At 42.7% G+C, this 24,724-nt stretch overlaps 1 protein-coding gene across 3 annotated transcripts in view; it reads right to left on the reverse strand.

Moving 5' to 3' along the window:
- The window catches only part of LOC142582700 (centrosomal protein of 152 kDa-like), a 42,698-nt gene that overhangs the window by 7,012 nt on the left and 10,962 nt on the right, over positions 1-24,724 (reverse strand). For all 3 annotated transcript variants that reach the window (XM_075692654.1, XM_075692653.1, XM_075692652.1), the window contains exons 7-15: positions 23,556-23,695; positions 21,551-21,751; positions 18,285-18,432; positions 16,451-16,542; positions 16,313-16,389; positions 14,827-15,007; positions 12,087-12,188; positions 5,039-5,169; positions 2,817-2,945 (exon numbers count right to left, since the gene is read on the reverse strand). In XM_075692654.1, coding sequence (XP_075548769.1) covers positions 2,817-2,945; positions 5,039-5,169; positions 12,087-12,188; positions 14,827-15,007; positions 16,313-16,389; positions 16,451-16,542; positions 18,285-18,432; positions 21,551-21,751; positions 23,556-23,695 — 1,201 coding nt within the window. The remainder of the gene's footprint in view (positions 1-2,816; positions 2,946-5,038; positions 5,170-12,086; positions 12,189-14,826; positions 15,008-16,312; positions 16,390-16,450; positions 16,543-18,284; positions 18,433-21,550; positions 21,752-23,555; positions 23,696-24,724) is intronic.

Genomic DNA, 24,724 nt, shown 5'->3' on the forward strand with positions numbered 1-24,724 from the left:
CTTGACAAAGTTATTCCTCGAAATTTTGAGGAGGACAGCCCACAAGCAAACTTCTTGAAACAAAACACTGACAGCGCATGCATGCCTTTTATGTTAAATCTCCTCAGACTTACATATTAAAAGAGCGAACTTTCATTATTTCAATCCTAATATTGGTCTTCACTGCATAATTCGAACTTAACCAGTAAGCGTGCATGTGCCTGACCTCTTTAGTGGCAACGTCTGTCTTGGCAATGCATTAAACACACATCAACAAAGAAAGATTTCCCTTTGAAAGCGCCTATATTCTGCCTACCCTCGGGATATTATTATGGGGCAATAACAGTAGCTCACAATGTCCAATTACAGTATTTACCAAATTCCATCACACATCTTTTTTTTTTTTCATTAAGAAAATTAAACTAGAGACCATGTATTCCTCTAATGCCTGAATGGCCTTAAAAGTAAAATAAATTAATGAAACCGCGTTCAAGTCGTTCGTACGGTTTGCCGTATAATGCGGCTGTATTGCGGAAAAGCTGACTATATGAAAGCGGCCACCAGTGGGCAACACATATTAGATTTTTAACCATTTTTCTTGCTAAAAGATTGCGTGTTAGATTTCTACTTTGTTTAGGAGTTTTGGACATACACTTTGGACACACAGAAAGTGGGCATCCATTTGATCCCGGGGTCTTTCAGAATCGGGCAGATACTGCCAAATGAATCGGTGGCAGGTTTTGACGTTTTCACTGCATCTTGTTTAATTCAACCCACCAGATAATTCAGTAGATTTCGTCGGTCATATCACGGTTGAATTAACAGAAGTCGAATGTATATTGTTTTGAAAATTGCTTGCTTATAACGCTAAATCATTTATAATGACACCCACAACATAAATTCTATGGTCTCTCCTCCCCTTACATATAAAATCATCGTGACCATTGTTATATCATTCACTGCAAGGTTGTTACGACCAGACAGCAACACTGTCAGCTCCACAGGACAAATGACACCGAAACCGATACAAACTGCATGGGTCAATACTATTTTTTTCTTTGTTGCACTGAACAGCTAAAGTGGTATGGCTACCACAAAAACAGATTTATTTATTTATTTATTCATTTATTTATTTATTTATTTATTTATTTGTTTATTTGAGTACCCTAAGAGTCATTAGGGCATTACATAGGGCGGACAAAAAAGTTCAAGCGTAAGTGGAATGCGTACAATGCAAATATATAAATGCATTAGGAACCATAAAAAAAGATCATGATCTAGACATCTAGCAGCAACAAACAAAATAAGAAAGAAAGGAAGAAAGAAAAGAGAAACAGAGTTTATACAATATTTGGTAGAGTGCAAAAACGCATAAGAATCTAAAATGTGATGTAGACAATCAGTACCCATCAGAACACGAGTCTAAGGATACAATTGAATGATGATTTAGGTAAACAACCTACACAGATACATATCAGATGAAACAGAATGAATTTTATACAATGCCAAGCACATGAAAACAGTGTTTAAGTAAATATTCAAGCAAATGTGGATTCAGACAGGTTGATACACTCTAAAAAGATCAAAGTAGCAAAGAAAGAAAGCAGCCATAAAATTGTGAATATGTAGCATCTTTTAAGAATACCACTGAAAACCAACATTAAATCAGTTTAGACTGGTCATACTCTTTCAGAATTTTGCATTTGCTTGCCTGAAAAATGGTTGATTAACTGTTTCACCAGACCCAAGCCCATGCTGACAATGTCCAAGACATGATATGGGAATGGCAGACATGGGATTTGGTATGGGAACATCAACGTGGTATCACAAACTGTCTCGTTAGTGTACCATTTCTGACTTACCAAATCTCTGCATGTGGTTTGGATGACCTTCTTGTTATTCCAAAAGTATAGTTTAACAAAAAGAGAGATCGTGCTATTGTACACAATAGCTTAAGGCTGGCACTTTTTTTTTTTTTCACAATCTTGACGAGGTGCGGTCTTTACACGGGGGCAAGTAATTTCCATACAATTTTTCTGGTCATGTGTTATTCCCGCGATTCCTTTGTACAAAAAGAAGTCGTCTTTGCTTTCATAATGCACTTATTCGTTCATGCATGCTGTGAGTCTAGTGCTCACCACTTTCATTATCACAGTCGACAAGTCTCGGTTATAATCGACAAGTCTCGGTTATATACAATCGACATCTGTGCCATCCATGGTGTCATATGTGCCTGTGGCTCTCACAACAACGTCCAAATGCACTAAATGCCACGTACAGTGAATCCAAGAGTGCATACAAACATTATTTTTTCCCTGAGCGTGGAACTTAACTAATTAATTATGGGGTTTTATGCGCCAAAACCACGATTTGATTATGAGGCACACCGTAGTAGGGGGACTCTGGAAATTTGCACCACCTGGGGTTCTTTAACGGGCACCTAAATCTAAGTACATGGGTGTTTCTACATTTCGCCCCCATCGAAATGCGGCCGCCACAGCCGGGATTTGATCCCGCGACCTTGTGCTTAGCAGCTCAACACCATAGCCTCCGAGCATGGAGCTTCTCGGTTGAGCTTGCAGCTCTTGCTCAACTGTATACCGTAGTCGGTATTCCACAAGCAAACTTATTTAGCGCATAAAAGCCCCAGATCCCTTTCTCGTAGCATTTGTATTTGTCGTATCCCTTTTCTGTCTGTTGTCTTCATGTGCTACAAGAGTTTGGTTATTCCAGAAGCATAATTTACTGATCAAGCTTTACTTAATATTTTCCTTTAACATTGCCCTTAAGGATACTTGAAGTTAGGCGTCCATAAGTGCAGCCAAGACAAAACTTACTTCAGCTCCTGTATTTTTGCCTCATATTCATGAGCGACCTGCTCCTTTTCTCGTTCTGACAAGGACAGGAGCTCTTCTCTGAGCCTCTTCATGGCACTATGGTGCATTTCCAGGATCGAGTTCTTGCACCTGAAGAACATCAAAACATGTACAGCAGTACAGGAGCCACTCGACAGCTCTGTTTATTACAAGCAAGCCTAACTGGTAAACTTATTCATGAGAAAGTGCTAGGTTTCTTTTTTTTTTTTTTTTGCCTCATTCTCATCCTCGCAGTTTTGCTTTGCGGGAATGGAATGGAAAGCTCATGTATTTCTTTTAGCAATGTAGGTGTGCTGGATAGTGCAGACAGCTAAATTGCTAGTGCAGGCAAATGCAGGGCACACTTAATGATGTTGCAAATAGGTTACTTTTTTTTTCTTTCATATTTAGTAACCATTTTATTCTAACACTTCGTGATGATCTGTGCTCGCTATTTCACTAAAATGTCATTACTCTTACTTGAAATTAAACTTTGTGTAGCTATACAAAATTAAATAAAAAGTCATAATGCTTATGGAACCAGCTTTCTTTATCTTAACAGACAATTATTAAAAAAACAAGGCTGTTTCACCCTAAACGCAAAGTGACAATAGTTTTCATGACTCTGAAGATCCACTATCTTGAATCTCCTCTTCCTTGGTTTCAACAGTATTGAGAATAGCAGCAGGGTGATAAAGAATTTACTGCGTAACATATAACCCTCAAGAGCATAGAGTCTAATGACTAAACTGACTATGAAGGTTGTGTGATGTGGACTAATGATTCAAGTGGGAGTCAAAGCCTCTGTCTACAGTTGGAGCCTACTATGCATATCATGCATCCTAAGTCAAGTTTGTTGTCATTACACAAGTAGCACACAACCTTCAAGCACATGCTCTATGAGTCTAGGGTGAATGACTGCTTTTGAAACTTAAAGAACACAAAAGGATACATAGCTCACCAACAGTGGTGATAGTCCAGCAAGTAACGTACACCATTTTTTTATGTCTATGCAGAATATTTAAAAATTGCCTGTGGAAGGCAATGCAATTTTACTGCATGAGGTAGAGTGCTCAAAGAGGCAGACATTAATTCAGCAAATAATTAGCTAATGACCAAGTCCTTATTACACTTTACCTCTGACTTTGGACACAAGTTGGAATTGAAGCCAATAAGTTTGCAAGGCGCACCCCCTTGAAACTAAGTACGAAGCTAGTACCAGTTTTCGAGATAAGTGCTGTACAACTTGCAACAAAAAGGCACTCTTGTTCCACTTACAGTTTTCAACAAAACATTTTACAAAACATTACATTACATTAAATCTTACAAAGCAAGTTTATTCATGTTACTCCTATAGGCCCTCACGGGGAGGGTATTACATAAGGGGGGGGGGATACAATCATAAATAACGCTGCACATATTAGAAAAAGCAACAACAATACATTGAGCAATAATAAAAAGAAACAGCTATGTAAACATAAAGGCATAATACGAAAGGAAAGGATGAACAAAAGAACAATAATTAACAATATATTCTTACACATTCCCATCACAGCAAAGTAAATCTTGGAATTTTTATGTGTCAGTTTTTGTGGTGAGCTTAAATGCAATAGCAATGCATTTTGCTACACATTTTAATAAATGGGTATCTCTGAACTGCTCAGGCACAGGCAGGTCCTTCTAGTATGTAAATGCCATACAAACTCACCTGCTCAGTTGGGATATGGAATATGTGCCCTAAAATAATTAGCCAGAAAGTTAACAAACTTTCTTAATTACAGTCACACCTCGTTATAATGAATTTGTATCAGATGCAAAAATTGCTTCGTTACACCCAATATTCGTAATAAGCATATTTTTGTTGCAGCCTGATATCAGCTAGAATGCTTTAGACTTCGTTATATCCACATTAGTTATATCGAGGTTTGACTGTAGTCAATTATCCGTGTTGATTTCTCATGCCGAGTAATGTCCACATCTTTGAGAAACCCAGGTCATGCAGAAACATTGTGCTGTCTGTCCTGGCAATAAGTAAAAATTATGTTTACACACATACACAAAAAAAGTTTGTTACACTGGTGCTGACCTACATGTATTGAGCGTAATAAGATAGATGCCGCAGCCAACTACAAACACAGCCAAGCAAACCAGGAGCTCACAATAATAGCTGTAGCTGTAAAAAGGGTTAACGCTGGCTCACTCACATGTCAATCGCCTGAGCCTTGTCTTCTGCACAGGATCTTAGGAGAGCCTCTCTTTCAAAGAGCAGCTGACGTTCCTGCAGTCTCAGCTGCTCGCAGGCAGCCTCGGCCTGACAGAGCTTGGCTTCCAGGGTCTGCAAGGAAGAAACACAGTCCATCAACATGCTCCAGGCAATGGGATCAGCAACAAATTTCTTTAAAAAGCTCTACAATGGGCAGTCTCGAATGAGCGCACAGGGTCCATATGGCATTCATGACGTTTCAAGGGTTCATTAAGCCAACACTCTAGGTAAATCATCCTTCTGAAGCATCGGTGACAACGCTACATTCAGCCTTTTATTGTGTACGAGTCATGCTTTTACCAGTTTTTTCGAAATATCACTGCAATATGGCAAGAACTTTTTGACATGACACACACGTGTGCAATGATAATTTCAAAGAAACAAAATCATTCAGACTATCTTATAGTGTCCTTTTGCACACATTAGAAGAACAAATCTCTTTCATGGTGAGGTTTAAAGAACCCCTCACCAGGTCTCGTCATGTTGAGCTGACAAGCGCAGAGCATACAATGCGCGCTAACAATTGTGTTTGCAAAGTATTACATCGCTACGCCCCGCGGAAAGGTCTGAAATTTCAATCTGAATGCCGTTTTCTCTTTTCTTCGCGTTGACCGCGCTTCAAGCCGGATGGTGACATACACGTGTTCCTGCGCCTACGTACTCCTGTTCACAGTGTGACCTCAATCACCGAGACACGTGACTTCCAGAATTATTCAAGGCAACATCTGTTATTTGTGTCATCTGTTGCTTGAATTGACGAATTCAAGTTTAGGGAAATAATAAAACACACAAACAGAATGTCTGTGTGTTTTTTGTTTTACTTTGCACCAAAGCAAAAGATATGTACTTCCGCTTCCTCTGCTCATTCCCATGGTCATGCAGTCACGTGCGCAGGTACCGGAACTATGCCATTTTCTACCGTGTACCAGCACGCGATCATGCTCAGCGATCCACTTGTGTCTGCTTCAGTATTCGTGTAGCACTGAATTGTACCACTAGTCATGCGTCCTTGTGCACAGTGCACAAAATCGTGCACTGCGCGAATCACAACAGCTCGTACACGATGCAGCGCTGCAAAAAAAAAAAAATAGCAAGGAGAAAGAAAATTAGGGCGGGGCCCATGACGTATGCATGACGCGCTTCTCGAGGTCCAATATGGGAGAACGCAAGGAAGGAATTTCGCTTGCGGAGGCTAGACGAGCCGAGTGGAGAGAGTGTCTCGCTTGGAAGTGGAGCTCGCCTGCTGAAATCATGGGTTTGCAGCACTGATATATTTGTATCTCGACTATGAATGAGCCGATTTAAAAAATTTTTGCAGCAGAATGCTCCCTAGAGGTCACGTAACAACTTCCAGCATATAACTAAAATTTTCTATGGGGCCTGGTGAGAAGTCCTTTAATTAACATGTATATCTTCATGTGAGGGCAGCACAATTTTTTTCTTCTTTAATTTGGGTCTTAACTTTTTGGGTGCGACCCACACACAAGTAAAATGTTAAAAAAAATGCATTTCTGCTTTCCACAATATGTGATGACCCTGGGAAGCCTTTATATTATCTTTGTTTGCTTTCTCATACATTGTCACTGGCACGTGCACAACTGGAGCAGCTCAAACGTGGCTCACTGGACGTACACTGTGTTAAAAGGTGCAACCATCATCAAACACAGGCTCGGACATCGTGTCGCATGCAAGATAGCGCGATGAAAGAAGTAAGTACCTGGGTTTCCACGTGAAATGCGAAGGGAACGTTACTGTCAATAGCACCCACGTAGCGAAAGTTTCGGGCAGCACGTGAACTATGAAAGCTCACCGCGCAAATGTTCCGTACAAGTAAAGTGCAGTTTCTGTGAACACTGCACGTGCGCTTATTACAGCACAAAGCAGCAGGCCCTGCCTATGGAAAGTGGCAAAACAATTTATACGGATCGACACCACATACTGGAACCTATGTGAAGCAAAGATTTCATGATGCAGTTCATTAAACACCATAAAACTGTTCCATCTTCTGCACCACATCTTGCAACATAGCCATTGTGTGCCTGCCCAGCAAGAATGCAGAGACCCCCCACAGCATGACCCACGCAACCACAGATTACACTATCTCCAGGATCAGCCCAGTTTACTACTAATATAGCACTATCCTCAGGATTGGACCACTTTACTCGGTGAGAAACCGACTGAGCAGACGCACCAAACTCAGACAAGAAGGCATAGAAAGTGTTGTGTTCATAAAGGAATTATATGCTCTTGAAGACATTTGTTGCAGTCATGATACAGTCGCCAACCGATAAATCGGTCACCGATAATCCAGACATGCTCAGCAATTCGGACAGCTTTTCGGCACCACCAATGGCCCCATTGACTTAATGTGTAAAGACGACCGATGGAGAGCTGCCAGATTTACATTAGATTATCCGGACTCCATCCGGGGCTGTAGCGTGCGCCAACTATGCCACCATTATCTCCTCTGGCAACCTCGACGAGGATGATGTGCCGTGTGGGTCAGAGCCTTCCACTACGGATCTGACTCAAGCCTTTGCAGTCCTTGCAGCGGCGTACAACAAAACTCAAAACTGCCAGAAATACAGGCGGACTTGGTTGCACGTAAGCGGAAGTGCGTGCAGCAACGCATGGACCTCATGTTCCTTGGACAGGGGCCTTCCAATAAAATTATATTTTTTGGATACATTAGTTTCTTCCAGATATTTGATAGCCCAGACTTATTTCATTGCCCATAAAGTCTGAAGTATTGATCATCGACTGTATTTAGGTACCGTTTGTTGTTTCACTGCGCAATTCTGTAGAGTATAGAGAACAGAACTGGCCACCAGCACATCTGTGCAGGTTGCACAGTTGGTTGTACAGGCGCTGTCCAGTGTGTGAGCTATTCCATAAGACAGCAGCAGCAGCAACAGCTACAGAGCTACAGTTGGCAAAGTCCAGGAGGGCTTGCAAAGAAATCTTCACTTTAAAAACATGACGGTACAAGCCATGGCACACCAGGATACAAATGTCGTGACAACGCAATGATTAGTCAATGGGCTTCCCTCTAACAGACTACAAAACTATGTAAACAACATAACAGACCAATGTACCACTCTACCATCTATGCGGCCAACTGATACAGCATGGAGATAAGCACAGCATGTGCTGCATGGCCGAGGATACAGATTATATACCTAGGAAAGAGGGGTATGGCCCCGCGCACAGATAATTTCCAAATTCTTATTTCTTTTCTTCAGTATGTAATACCAAATTTAGCCGTGTAGCTTTTATAGGATGCAGCAGCCCTTACAGAAGAATACATCATATACTGTCCAGCTGCTTAACAACTGCTCTATTCACCACAACCCCAAAGCTAGATTTCTTGTCTGTCTATATTTATGTAGCGTGTTTGGCACTGTTGTGCCTGGCAGCCTTCTCGACAAAGAATGCTTCACCAGTAAACCTGCAGCTATGCAACACTGCTGTACATGTCGAGCCTTCTGGACAAAGGAAGCACACCGGCGAGTGTGCAGCTATAAAAGGCCATTCACAATGCATAGTCTTTTCGACACCAAAGAGCTGGCGACAAAACTTGCGTCACGTCAAGATGATTGACAAGTGATTACCGTATTTACTCCCATAATGATCGCACCCCTGAATTTTGCCGTCAAAATTAGCTTTCTTCTATTTCCCGTCTAATGATCGCACCCTGAACTTGCCGCAGCGATATGTTGTGTGCCAAGTCTAGCTAATAATGATCACGCTTACCATCTGTCGAATGCTATGCGAAAGACTCTTTAGGACAAACCAAGCGGTCTACACGCACCAAACATTCTTAAAGGGCCCCTGAAACGGTTCGGTCAAATTTTGTAGACGCGTAGGGTACAGCTTAAGTAGAACATTCGCACCACAATTTAAGTGAAGCGTTACGTATTAATGGAGCTACAAGCGATTAGAAGTTACCCTCCTCCCCAGCCACGCTTTTCCTCCTCAACTCGTTCGCCGAGCGAGCGGGGCTAAGCTCCGCCTTCACTGGTCCTGCGTCACGATGCGACGTCACATCGTCCACTTCCGGTTGTTTTGGAGCCCGCCCCCGCCTGCGCCAAACTTCTCCGCTAGCCGCTTGGCTGTCGACCCCAAGCGAGAGCTATCGAAGCAGCGTGCGTTGCGAGCATTCTCTCGTAGCGCCGAACGTGTCTGGTATTCCGTTAACCACAGACAAGCTGGTCATTTCGGCAAATGACTGGAGGCATAAACTCAAGCTGATGAAGGAACTTTGGCGTAGACGTACGTGAGCGGCCTGATCGGTCTGCACGGTCCAGACACTTGTTGGCGCAGCGCTTAACCAGCCAAACAAAGCGCTAATATTGCTCTAACCAAGTGTAAAACATTTTAAACATTTATAAAAACAACGTGTTGATGATTACACTCCTGCGAAATATACGCACCAGCAGCAAAGAAGAATACGCTTCGTTGCTGCTACTGTGTATGGTTGAGCTCTATGCCACCAGGTGGCTGCACCGTGCAGACCATTCACATTTGCCCTTCTGCTCATCTCGGCTCATCCCGTTACGGCACAGTCAAGCGGCCAGACCCTGTCCCCTTGTGCTTATGTTTGCCCTAATACGGGACTCGCGAAACGCTATTGCGTTAGTAATCTTCCGGTGTAAAGTGACGGCCACAAACGCGCAAATCCTGGCGCCGATCGTATAGCGGCAGTCCGATGCGCAGCAGCCAGTTCGCTCGTACGCTGCCTTGCAGAGGGACACGATTCGCAGCTTGACATATTGCCAGTCGCTACGTTTGCAGTCCACAAGTCAGCAAAGTCGAATCATAGTGCTCGCGAAAAGACTGAGACCAACTCTGACCGCGGAGCTCTCGTCAAAATGGAGTACGTTGTAACACAAGCAGACGGCACTTGCTGTGTGCCGGAAGTGCATAAGTGTACTGAAAAATTGTTCTTGTGCATTCTCCTTATGCTACTTTCTTTTTATAAAAACAAATTAACTAACATTCCAACTATTACGAAGATCATTTGTTTACCATAAAGTTGGAAAAATTATCGATCACGCGCCCTGGTCAGCCAATCGGATAGCTCGCCCCACTGACGTCATATGGGTGATTTTGGTCATATGGGTAGGGGCGGCTTAAAATTCCGCCGAGCAGTGCGCTGCGATCGGCAGCGATGTGCATTTTCAAAACCTGGTAACAAATTACACGCTTTACGCAGAGCACTTAGATGTGTCAATTAATGTTCAGAAGGACCTACTCTAACGACTCAGTACGTTTGTAGAAAATCGTCAAAAGCGTTTCAGGGTCCCTTTAAGCAGATGCCCCATTTTGTTCCTTTCATCACTTTCCGCACTTCCATGACAAAAAAAAAGCTACACCCAAACTTGCCTTTATTATGTGTAGGCTTTATAATGGTTGTGGTCAATAACAACAACAAAAAAGGCGCCTTTCGATTCTTCTCGTCTGCACTCATGGGCATGCAACAAAACGCGAGCGGCAACGATAGCAGCCACGTTTACACTGATACGTTAGAAGAGTACCCTGTTCATACGCCGACGCTTGTAACACAGCTAAGATATTCACCCACACTTAGCGGAAACGTGCCATATTGGGATAGTAGTGAAGACAAATGCTGTAGTTTCCGCAGCATGCCCGTCATGTGTTCCTACGTCACTGGCAGCTAAGCGCACCCATCTGTTTCTGTCCCCTCAAAGTGGGAATGGCTATGTTATTTCCGCAAACTTACCGATATTAATGATATTATTCATTACTGATACGGAAGAAACTGTTTCAATGCGTGTAATGTAGTCACAAGAAGCGAAAAAATCGCGTTCAGCACATTCGGCTTGCTCCGCCGGCCGCCATTTTTGTTTTGGTGTCTGCACTACATACAGCAGCAGCCGCCTATTTGTTCACCTGTTGTCATTCTGCAGCAAATGCAGGATGAAAAAAAATTGTTTTTCTTTTTGCGGGAAATTTAACCCGCGCAATGATCGCACCCCTGAATTTGTGTCAATTTTTTTGGACAAAGAAGTGCGATCATTATGCGAGTAAATGCGGTATGTGTTGCGTGTTCGTCTGGTCAAGGACCTGGAGCTGATGGACGAGACGAGTCTGAGACCCCAAACTGTGAAGGGGTCCTCGACCTTGTGCAACATGCTAATTGCTGCAAAAAGCCTACGCTGACAACTTCAACTTCGTGGGAACAGCGTCAGCCTAGGCTTCCCATAAAATTGCATCTGCTTTGCTTCAAGCATGGGTCAGAGCTTGGACACCAGAGGCGGAGCAAGATCCACCATGGGTGAAATTTTGCAGACTGTGAGACTGTTCCGATTGGCCAATATGATGGACATTGAATACCCTCTACGAGAGAAAGGGGAAATCAAAGTGCTTAAAAAGCAGAGCTTGAGTGCTGAAAAGTGTGCTTGTACTCGTGCTCATACATCTAAACCATCATCAGGTAAATTTATAAATAAACCAATTTTCCCATCATTTAAACGGTGCCCCTGACCTCTCAATCGCCCAGAACCTGGCACACCACCAGCCACGGAACCTTAATGGCCGATCCAACCCCGACATTGCAACACTACGCAAGAGCTCATCAAGGGATCTATGGCTGGGAACCGTTGTTATACAATAATAATCAGCCTTAATCAATCTACCTGTTGTTTCATTGCACTGAAAATCAGCTTGTACATATGTTGTTGTTGTCAAACAGTTCTATTACTCTATTGTTGTTACATAGGGAATTACCTCTTGTAGTACAGCACCCCTTTTCTGGTTTAAATTCTTTGTTGTGACTCATGAACAGCCTGTCCAGCCTTTCACTGCTTATTATTATTAGCCATTAAATAATCATTTTTGTATTGTAGTAGTATTAATTATATCTGTGCATACAGGGTTAACAGGGCTTCCACTATGAGCCTAAGCACTCTCTGTGCATTTCTTTTGCTGCACGATTTGTACACTCAGAATTGAACCGACGTCCTTACCTGGACCTGCCTTGTCAGTTCATCCTTCATGTCTTGAAACTGGGACTCTGTTTCCGAACCATCTCTGCCCTGAAGCTTATCCTGCAGCCTGGCCAATTCATTCTGAATAAGGAAAAACATTCTTTGGTGAGTTAAGCAGTAAATGCAAGAGAAAAATGCATTAGCATTACGTTGCATCTCTTTGAGTCCCGAATCCATGATTTGAACCGCATTCACCACATTGCAAAGCGTTATTCAGCAGCTCACTCGACGCAAGTCCTGTGTCTTTGAGGAGCGAAGTACGAGTGACGGTAGTCCGAGGCCAACCGTTGTCAGTTGCAATATATATATATATATATATATATATATATATATATATATATATATATATATATATATATATATATATATATATATAGTGGCTTCTCACACTTCACACAAATACTCTTTTTCCCACTTTGATGCTTCTAATAACGAAAAAGAAAGAATGGGAGTGAGCAGATACAAGTTAAAGAAATGAAGCACCTTGGCTTGTTTCTCCAGTAACTTATTTAACCTTTCCTCGGAGCTGGGGAATGTGTATCTCACAAATTTGCGCCTCAATAAATTTCCAGTTTCAATACTTCATGTCAACATGCATGCAAAAGTAACAGACCCCTCACAATTTATCAAACCACGTTTAGGCATCGCTTGAAGAAACAGTAACCTAAGTCATACACTTGAAAAACATCTCAAGTAGAAACACCGACGACAGCTCTGCTAGCTGATGCAAAAATGGAGGTCAAAACCAAAGGAGAAGGGTCGATTAATTTTGCACATGAGGGTGCATTTAGAGCTAAACTTGCCAATACAGTCGCCGCACGTTACGACGAACCGCAATAATTCGAACCATATCGGTGAATCTATAGCATAAAGTTTTAACATTTTTATTATTTATTTATTTATTTATTTATTTATTTATTTATTTATTTATTTATTCAAACAACGCTAGCTAAAATTGTTTAAGGCAAAATTAGAAGCAATACTTTTAAGTGCGCACATATGCCGAGCAGCGCCCAATGTGCCCCTGGCAACCTTTTTCTTAAACACTGGTTGCTTTGACCATACGAAATGAGATGACTCCCTTACAGTCGAGCTGCTTTAGGAAGTCTCATGCTCCATTATCTTCAGAAAGTTCAGAGGTGTCCATGTGAAGGAAGTCTTAAACTTGTTCATCTTCATTTCATTTATTGTTCTCTAAGAGCCTGCAGTGCATCACATAAAAGGGTATACAGTCGTGTAGTACAGTCGCCGATCGATAATTCGGACATCCTTGATCATTCGGACAGCTCCATGGCACCGCCAGTAGGCCCATATACTTAATATTTAAGGACGATCAAAATGTTGAACATCTTAAAGATGCCGTGCAATAATTTAAACTCCAACAGCATGATGGTGTGCTAATTTGGCCACCGAGTCAAGCAGAAAGAGCGATATTGTCATCTTGATGCGTCACTGGCATGGTCGTCAGCACCTCGCCGAAACCGATACTACCGAAGCTTATTCAATCCAGTAATCACTGATGAGAATTCGGTGCATGCATTGACTGTAATTTATCTATCTACAGCGACAATTAGTTTGCATATAACTTGTAATACAGGTCCATAAGGCGGCAAAACAATCTGGAAACAGAACTTCTGTTCCATGCCAAGCAGTAAATGATGCAGATGTCGGAACGTAAACATATTTGCAACCACACGTGCAAGACAATTGAACTTCACTACACGCAGTGCAGAAATATGAAACGCTCCTGTGAGAAACACACCAGGCTTATTCCTTTTAGAGACATGAAAATACACCCTGCCTGTACACACAATGGTATGCTTGGCAACCAACAGATAAATTATTGTGCTTGGGTTAAGTCACACAGTGCCTGTACTACAAACGTTTTACACACACTAGCCACACACAACAACCAGAGCGCCGATTTCGTAGCATTGTGTTCTGCTCGATTCTATGCCGCCCTTATCATCCACTATTCGTGGCCAGGTGGTCATGTTGGTAAATGTGTGTGGAGCGTCGCTCTGACCATTGACGAAGTGTCAAAAGCGCGAAAAGGAACAGCATAAGAGGCACCGCTACGTAATTGTGACCACGCAAAGGCAAGCGCATGTGTGCGCAGAAATATGTTGACAAACTAGGGTCATACTCTTGGATGATCACTTTTGAAGATACTTTCATTCTAGCACCAGATGCATCACCAGCAACATTCCTGCATTGTAATAAGTTAACATGCTTAGCACTTAACTGCTTAAGACTGAAAAAATGCCCTCGCTTATAGACGCCGATGCATCTTGCACTGATCGCATGAACATAGCCCGCTTGGTACTATGCCAGGAATGCTGTCACTTGTAACACTAATGCGTGTTGCATTAGAGACATGAAAGATAACGCGTTTGGCAAGAATGCCATCACTCATAGACACCTATGCGTTTTGCGTTAGTCACACGAAATTGAAGCTATATTTGAAAGTGGCGATCTCATAATTGGCACACCCTTTTTAGCCACTTGTGGAATAAAATCACTTATTTTTGGGCCAATCCTGTATTTCTAATTTTTGATTATTCGTACCTTTTGCCAGTCCTCGTCGAGTTCGAATTATCGGTCAGCGACTATGTACCAGCATTTCAGAAAGAAAAACAAACAACAAGAGCTGTTTACTTGATGGCCTGTGTTCATCTGTTCACCTGTTTTAACAGCAAAGACACGCAAAAAAACACACCTCTGCCATCTCAAGCTTTCTTCTGAGCTCATCAAGTTCTTGGTCGGCAAGGGAGAGCCCATCCCTTGCCCTAAGGACCTCGGAGCGAAGATGCCCAACCTCACGACAGCATAGGCGCACCTTCAACATCGCATCCTCGGAAGTTGGCCTGTTGAACGACCGTGCCGCTAGGCTGTCATCACTGCAAAAGGAGGTACAAAGGAATAATATGAGTGACTGATCCAACTGAAATGTCCTGAAGAAACAACTGGCCAGTGGACCACAGTGCTGTGCAACGCGCTTGGTCAACATCAGCTACTACACTATAATCGTTTCACTCCATTTGGCCACCTGCTATGATTTCAGAGCAGGCTGACCAGTCGTAAACTACTGAACCAGGGTGAAATCCTTCAGTGGCAAAAAAAGCACACACTGATGTCATGTTCACAGCTGTCCGACAACAAAATATCATGGTGTTGACATCTTTTGAAGGGAGTTGAACCGACTACTTTAAGGAAGCTGCACAGCTGTATTCACCTAGGAAGACTCTCACAGTGTCCACCAGTAAACTTGCAATTTAAGGTGTTAGCTCTGCTTCTCATATATTTCCCAGGAAGTTTTCCTCAAGTTTTTACACGAGTATGCATGTGTAGTCTGGGATCCATATACCAAAGTTAACATCAAAAAGCTTGAAAGAATACAGAGGAAAGCAGTTCGATTTATTTTTAAATAAATTTTTGCAGTATGATTCTCCCACAGAACTTATGGTAACAAATGGTATACAGTTACTAGCTTTACGAAGAAAAAAATTGCCCCTGGACTTTCTTTTGGCACTTATTAGTAATAAATTCATTATTGAACCATTAATTTATACTAAACCCCTAAGAACTAGACACACCCAGCACCACCAACCCGGCACTTTAACTCCATATTTTGCATGTACTGAAGTATTTTAGTATTCCTTTTTTCTACAAACTATTAATGGCTGGAACTCGATGCCATCCCCAATTTTACCTCCTACTGATTGATCTGTGCAACATTTTTTCTTGTGTCTATTCAAATGCTATTGAATACAGTCTGCTTGGAGCTGTACAAGGTCCGCAGTATTGAATAAATAAATAAATAAATAAATAAATAAAACACCAGCCCACTTCATAGCAGGTCTTGCAGGCAATAGATTGAAACATGTCTTTGCCTCCAGACCTCCAGTAAATGGACATACCTTAAGCACCGACTGAATTCAGTTCCACAACTGCAATGTGGCCTAAATTAAATAAATCAAAATGTGCATTATTAATTTTCAGTTAATCAAGGACTTAATAGTGATTACTACACAATTTCTGAGGTCCACTGGTGCAACTATAATGTCACAAATAAAACCAAAAAATAGACAATGACTTCTGCATCTCCACAGCACTATTTTGAAGAGTTACAGTGCTCGCTGGAATTCCCAGTATAGTACAATAAATACTTGTTAGTCAGATGAAAAGCCTGTTTTTTTCCTCACCTCTTCGATAGTTCTGGATTGCAGAGAGCCATGTTCGCCTTGGGAACAAGAAGCTGATAGAGGTCGTCAACTCCCTCCTGAAACATTCATGTGGCAGTTTCAGTGTCCAACTCCAGCTATACATGTTGGCAGACATACCTCTAGTCGTTTTAATCTCTGCCTCTCCTTGCCCCTTTCCTCTTGAAGGACCTGGAACTGTTCCAGGAGCTTTCTCGAGTCGTGGGGTGTGCCTTAAAGCAAAACAACTGATGATCACACACAAAGCAAAGCACATGAATAGAAAATATGCACTTACTGTTGGAGAAGAGGAAGCCAGGAAAGTAGAGATTTTTACTGCAGCCACCCCAGTTACCACATTTAGTCAATTCTAATGCGCACCCCGGTTTTCATACTTTAAGAAATTACGAACACAATGTCGCCAACTGTTCACTCACCAATTTTCCATAGTAAGAGAAAGAGAGAGAGAGAGAGAGTAATTGCAATTTGTTCTGACTTCGAAAAACAAAACTTACTCTATCCTTGCTACAGTATACCCAGTGATGCTCTTTAACACTGTTGGCGGCTTCCATATAACTATCAATCGCCCAATGCATCCAATCTTCAATGGCGTAGAAACGCCTATCATACCATGCCAGTCTATAGCATCTAGAATATACTAGATTGTAACAAATGTACAAATGAGCACGAAGCTACCACAGCTCCTACAGCTGCAGCTACGAGTGGACTTGAGTTGATTACGCAAACTATAAATGCCAATGACTACGGCTCGTCACTATTGCAGTTTTTGTTTTAAACCTGAAGATAGCATGCACACATGTCATTTTTTAGTAAATTGTTCCGGAAAAAGTGAAGGTGTGAACCAAGTAAATATGGTAATGCAGTCTTAGGTTCACAGTGTTTTAACTCTTAGTCATCGTGCTTGTGATACTTGTGGCCACTAAAGAGGAAGATTATTTAAGGCAATTCAGTTAGATTACATTTCTCAAATTGTAAAGGTGCAACACTGAGGAAACATCAAGGAGGATTGGTGATATGTGGCCGAGTAGTGTTCTCATGCCACCTGCTGGTAGTAATCTGAGCAATATTGTCGAATGATGTTGGTTGGTTGATTGGTTGTTCCTTGGTGAAATGGCGCGACCCACTCTGGGGGATTGGCCATGAATTGAGCGGTACAAGGGTACAAAAGAACAAATATATTGAGGAAAATAAACCAAAAAAATTTGTAACACAATACTGTGAAATTTAAATTTAACTGACACAGATATGAAGTGTTTAGTAAGTTGGTAAGTAAATATTTCAGTAAATAAATATGTGAATAAAAGAAGGCAAAAGGAAGATTTTAGCATGCAATTCCTTTTGTCTCGTACAGAAAATTAATTGCAGAGGACATCACAAACATTCCCGTGACCATCATATTATCTTTTCTTCTTCATTCACTCACTCACCCCACCCTTCTCTTCCTCCCATAGTTTCATGATAAAACTACACTCAATCAACTACACCAACAGCATGATTCATGACACTCTTGCAATAGCATGCAGCATCTGAAGGCTAAGGTTAATTTCGTGAAAAAATATTGAGTGCATTTCTGGCAAAACTACCACAACAGAAGCTGTTCTAGCTGACATGCTTTCCATTTCAGCGATACAAATGTGAAGCCTGCCAATCAACTAAAAAAAAGCTTCTAAAGCAAGTTGGCATGATACTGTTGAGTGTAACTGCTAAATGAAGTAGACAAATGCAAGAATGTATGCACCTATTAAAGCAATTCAGTACTTGTGTACCTTCTTGTCTTTGTCTACATTGTTTAGCACTCAAGTTTCTGTGTACCTTCTCACATTGATCTTTTTATGCTCAGGAAGATCTCAACAAACCTGCAATGCTGCCTGTTACATGGATCCACCTGGAATAGGAACTAGTCTAGCCAGACTGGCCCCATAGCACCACCCCCAACCCCAACTGTCATACTCACTGTTTTCCAAGAACTGCTGGCACTGCTTCTGGCTGCTGCTTAGAGATTGTGTGAGCTGGTTGATAGTGTCAGCTTTTTCCAAAAGCCTCGCTTCAAATTGCCTCTCACGCTCCTCAAAGCGAGCCTTGCATATCCGCAGCTCGTCACCCTGCACCCATGAGCAATGCCGGGACTCATTATAAAAAAAACAGAGTATCATACAACGTTCCCCAAATCATGCCACTTGGTTGACAGAGATATACAGGCACGGGCAAAATAATATGGGATATGCGATCTGCAAACTGCACTCTTGCGCCCTTTAATGGAGCAAGCACCTTCTTTCAAGAGATGGCAATGCGCACGCGTGCCCTTTAATGCTTGTGTGCCTGCCGCTACACCCATTTCTTGCCACTGTGCTGTCAGAATCACAACGAATGCAGAAGATTAGGCTAGGAGAGCGGTGGCTGTTTCGGCTGTTGTGACTTGTGACAATGCACTGCACACCCCCACAGCCGAAAAGGACACTGCTCTCCTAGTGCAATCTTCTGCAATCATCGCAATACCGACAGCATGCTGGTGTAAGCTTATGCCTCAGGAACGAAGAAAAAGACAGCTGACCCGAATCGACACCAGAATATAACTGCGAGCTTTGGCTTCATGTGACATGACCAGGCACCACCTTTATTTTCTTCTCATGCGGGTGCGCGCTATCCGGGTTCTAGGTGCCACCATGAGAGAACGCTACAGGGCCCCCCACCTGGACTGAAAGTCAAAACCGGACTGAAGGCCGGCTATGGCACTGCAGCACGAGGTCAGGCGGTGATGCGAGGCTTTCCATAGCGGACTCCACGTAAGCTGGCTCAAGGCGGTTTAAGCTCACTGTCTCTTCCCGGCCGTTCTGTAGGAAGGTGGCGGTTTTCAGGGTGCGGTGAAGGATGCGAAACGGTCCATAGTTGGGTGGGGTTAGTGGTGGTCAGACAGCGTCACGGCGCATGAAAACGCATGTTGAAGTGGCTAGGTTGGGGTGCACGAAGATTGTATTGTGGCGGGAACAACGGGGTGGATTGGGCCGGAGGTCTTTAACACAGTCCTGGAGGCATTGTAGGAATTATTGTGGCTTGGCTGGTGGATGCGGTGGTGTAAATAAGTCTCTGGGGAGACGCAGAGAACTACCATACACTAGCTCTGCTGCTGAGCACTGTAGGTTTGCGCAGAGAGGGCCTGTAAACCCAGGAGCACAAGGGACAAGGTGTCAACCCAGGTGGCGCAATTGAGGCGGGCAGACAGGGTGGCCTTCAGTTGTCAGTGAAGGCGTTCCACCATGCCGTTGGCACACGGATGATACGCAGTGGTAAGGCAGTATCTGGCGCCGAGAATGCAATTAAGGCAAGCAAACAGGACAAGCAAAGCAAGATACCCACGAAGAAATAAAAGCGCGGGAAACAGTCTCAGCGGTGATGTCATGAATGAGAACAGCCTCTGGCCAGCGTGTAAAACGGTTGACCATAGTGAGTATATAACGATAACTTTGAGACACTGGTAGAGGGCCCACAATGTCAAGATGAACATGGTCGAAACGATGGCCAGGTGGTAAGAAGGCTTGGGGAGGTGTCTTGGTATGATGGGAGACCTTTGTTGTTTGGCAGGGCAGACAAGAGTGCGTACAAGCGTGCACATTAATTCCAGGCCAGGCATAGCAGTGGGTGAGAAAGCGCTGAGAAGCCTGAATACTTGGGTGACATATGTTGTGCAGAAAGTGAAAAACAGTGCAACGTAGTGAAGCTGGAACAAAAGCACGGGGAATGTCTGTTGAGACATTGCACCACAAGGGCTCAGGTGAGCATGGATGGGGCACAAGCCGTAGTCGGAGAGAACGAGGGTTCAACACACGTGCTATGGCCAGGCGCCATTTTTATTTTCTTCTCATGCAGGCGCACGCTACCCGGGTTCTAGGCACCGCCCAAGGGAGGGCACTACACTGGCAAGAAATAGGCATAGTGGCAAGCACAGAAGCATTAAAGGGCACGTATGTACAATGCCTTGTCTGAAAAGAAGGCGCACGCTACGTTAAAGGGCACAAGAATGCAGTTTGGTGCACACTCGTAGATCTCATATTATTTTGTCCCTGCCTGTACATAAGCAACATAAGTACGCACATTTACAAGTGGATGTGAGGTGCAACTTTAGAAGACGAGGCATCTAGGCAACAATGTCAAGAATATGGCTCAAGTGGCGTTGGAGGTGTCCTTATCAAGAACACTTCATGGGCGAGGCATCCACTAGTTTGCGCGCTGCCGAGTGTGGTTTCATGAGCGCTGCCTTTTGACTTGTGCCATTTTTGTTACGCCCTGGTTGCTTTGTGCAGTGACACGGTGGTACATAATACAGCTGGGTGCATGTGCCCCATGTGCCGCATGTATCATTGGGCAGCCTCCTGTCATTCAACAATTGTGAGTAGCACTCATGCTTATCTGTTTTGTATTTGTGCCAGTTGCAGTTTGTTGCACTATTGTACCAATAGCTAGAATGTATGCACGAGACTTTCCAGTAGTGTAAGTACTACTATGTACATACAGCCTTTGTTGAAAGAAATAAAGCCATTAGGACCATGAATGCTGCTCAGTCCTGGCTGTGTCATGTCATGCCCGTGAAATTTCCAGGGTTAGAAAGCTCTAAAGGCCGAAAATGAAAGTTCATTTCCTTCTCCAGAACACTGAAATACTAAATACTGCAGATGCAATATAAGGCTGACTAGACATCCTGCAATCGGCTGTGGTCATGCATATGATGGCTTCAATTCTTTCGAAAAAAATTGTACAGTCAGTAATGAAGGAGGCACAGAACTAACACAGTATAGTAGTAGTGAGGTAGATGGTGCCTCAATGTCATGACACATACTCGTACCAACACAGAAAAGATAAGGGCAAGCACTGAGCTTTAGGTGAATCGTTTAAAACTAAACAGAAAGCTAGCAGAGCATCACACACATATACAGTAACTGTGCAACTTTCTGCATAACATGCAGACAAAGACGCCTCACTCCACGCACGCCACACACACATGCAAGCGACCTGACACATAATCTGTTGCAGGCAACTGTGCTGTTCACATGATAATGCCAGTAGATTGGATGGAGTGATGGCATCATGAAATTTGTAGGCATAGGGAGGGCTCAGATGACACAAGACAAGCATAATCAGAAATATCGAGGAAAGGCCCAAGTCTTGAAGCAAGTGAGCCAAAAGACCCACGTAAAGGACCCATGAAAAAGTGCTAAAAAATCTCACCTTTGCGGCCAAGTTTCGGTTCAGTTCGTCAATCTTTTGGTGCATGCTGTATAGTTCGTCCTGGTGCTTCTGTTTCTGTGTTTGTAGCAAGTTTTCATAGTCTCGCTTCAGCAGCACAAGGCCGTCTGAGCTGCTCAACTCCGAAACCTGCTCCTGCAGCATTTTGATCGTGGCTTCTGCCACTTTCATCTTCTCCATGAGCTTCAAATGAACACATGAGCAAATACAGTAAAAAAACTGGCAAACAAAGAAAAATATTGTAAAAGTGTAAACGCACTTTGCCTTATCACTGCAAGAAATCTTGATAGTTTGGCACAGCCGTCAGTACTGCTCGTTATTTTGACGTCCCAACATTAGTTAAAAATGGAATGGCTTGCTACAGCACATCTCAATTTGTTTCCTTCATTATTAGACTTGCACTAATCTGATTTAGTGATTGATTGATTCGCGGAGCTCAACTTCCAAAAGCAACACCAGGACTACAAAAGTCACTGTAGAGGAGTGCTCTGGATGAATTCGGACCCCTTGGGGTTCTTTGATGCACACCTAGATCTAAGCATGCGGGTGTTTCTGCAGTTTGCCCCGATCGAAATGTGGTCGTCACAGTAAGAAATCAAACCTACAACCTCTTTCTCAGCAGCACAACACCATGGCCACTGTGAAGGGGCTCAAATTATCTATACACAAAGTAGATTGCACTGTAAGATTACGCAAAATGCACACTTACAGGGCAATGTGGGCAAAAAGATCACTACGCTCAAACTTCACTGTCGCGCCCTTTTAATACACTCCTGCAGAACTAGAAGCACAAAAGCTCCAGGCAAGAGAACTAATTCCAAATGAGAATGCATATGCCAAGCATTATGGTACACTGCTGGCTCAAATCAGACACGTGTTCAGTGCTCAGCAATTGTTTTGAGTAGGGGTGTGCAAATATTCAAAAAAAATTCAAATAGACCTTGCTCTTCCATTCATATTCGATTTGGGATTATGTATTCAAAATTGTTGAATACTCATATATGTTTGGATATAAGGGATATAAGACCTACAGGACTCTCTTGAGAGAGATAAATGGAAATGGGTACTGTCCCATATAATTCTACAACAGGGAGAGCAGCAGTTGTTGCCCAGAGGCACCAGCTCCTGAGTGAACACACAGGGCAGATAAAAAATTGTTGTCTCAATTTACATGTAGCAATTTAATATTTACCCAACAACCATGCTTACGGAGAGACGCAACACTACTGACCACAGCACCTAAACCTCTGGATGCCGCAGAGCATCACTAAGCACAGCCTACCAACTGTAGCCTGTGTTTTTTCCCATTGACATGGTAGAATTGCAACCCAGTGAATATGGTTTCAAATGAATGACAGCACAGCTGCACGGGCTTCTTTTTCAGGCACGAATTTCTAGCTTCATTGCCAGCCAACAGACAGCTGACTAGCTAGCGAAGTGCTGGCTAGCGGTCGAATGAAACCCCACCGAGCCTATCAGACTAGACAAGACATCAACACGCCAAATTCCTGGAAGGTAAGCAAAGAAATATTTGCTTTAACAAACGAGATGGACTGAATGCATGATTCTGCAACTCATCTGAGACCCATCATTTGCAACCCATCATGCAAGCAGTGGAGAAACAAACCATCTGCATGTTCGTAGAAGCAAATGTGAAATTTACATGTTACTCTCTAACTATTGCAGCAACACTTGAATTTATGAGATAGGCTATATGCTCTCTCACTGTCCAATAGTTGCCATCAAATACTGCCAAATACTTTTCGAGAAATGCTGTAAAATAGTCATCACAGTACCATCACGTCTGGACTAAAGCTAGTCTTCTGTTGTGCCAACATCGTAAATAACTGCATTTTATTTTTTGTTCCAGAAAGGCACACTTGAAGATGACTTTCCACACAGCAAACAATTAGCTTTACCCTAACAAGTCCACTAGTATAATCAGAATCTACAGGTCAGGTGTTCAAACTTCACAAATGAAACCAACCTCATCTTTGGACTTGGCTTCAATTTCCAGCTGGTTCTGAACGGTGGAGAGCTTAACAGACAGTTCAGCATTCTCAGTGGTCTTGTTTGCTAGGGCTTGGTTAGCTTGATTCCAGTTTTCCATGTACATCTTGGCATTGGCTGCAGAAGCAATAGAAAAATGTGGCACATGACAAAATATTTTCTGATAACACTACTGTAAATATAGCTGTCAACTTTAGATATGCCTATAGAAGCATCAAAGAAAACAGAGAGAAAGCAGCAGACATAAAAAATCAACAAGTAGGCAAGCTGAGGCTGGATGTTAAACTAAAGGTAAAAATATGGCACCTATGCCGACAAACGTAATGCCTCTTCAAATTATGTCCTCTAGTAAATAAAATAAATATGGTTTCAATTTCCCATATCAGAAAAATGCGGACAAAATTAGAGGACTATTTTGGGCAGTGCCGGCACAGGTATGCTTTGCGTACCTGTACCATAGCTTTGCGTTCACAGCCTGAAGAGTCTTCAACAGAGGTAACCAGGAGACTATCAAATGGCAGTGTGAGGGCAAATTATTTAACAGCTCCAGCCCAGCAAGACCACTTAACCAGATAAAACCAGTAAGAGATTCACAAAAAAGGAAAGTTGCTATACACTTGAATTCACCATCACCTAGTGTTTTCATAAAATTCATTTTGTTAATCAGTTATGGAACACACAGTTAAGGCACATAGGTGCTGCTACAGTTTTAACCCTTTGAGGGTCGATTTTTTTTTCGCCATACACGACTGGCCAGGGTCGACTTTTTTTATTGCAGATTCCAATTTTTCTTAGGGACTTATTTCGAAAAAAATGTACCGTAATTTTTCTAGGGTGACCGTAAAGTGAGAAAAAATCATTTTGCGTTGGTATATATGCACTCTTCATTCATGAATAACAACAATAAAAAAGGAAATAAACTTATAAGAATTGAAAATTTGATGCATTGTTATAAACATAGTTTAAGGCTTTGAAAATTCAGACACAAGAACATTTTGCAAGGCTCAAACGTTCCTGCTCACACACTAATATCTACATCCACAGAGTAATCGAATTGCATAGGTGCACTCACTCAAGAAAACTGTGTGGTTGTGTGCCCGTCAAAAAAGCAAAACGTGTGACAAACTTCCGCTAATCTTCATCTTA

Source organism: Dermacentor variabilis, chromosome 5 (assembly GCF_050947875.1).
Source record: "Dermacentor variabilis isolate Ectoservices chromosome 5, ASM5094787v1, whole genome shotgun sequence".
Lineage (NCBI taxonomy): Eukaryota > Metazoa > Arthropoda > Arachnida > Ixodida > Ixodidae > Dermacentor > Dermacentor variabilis.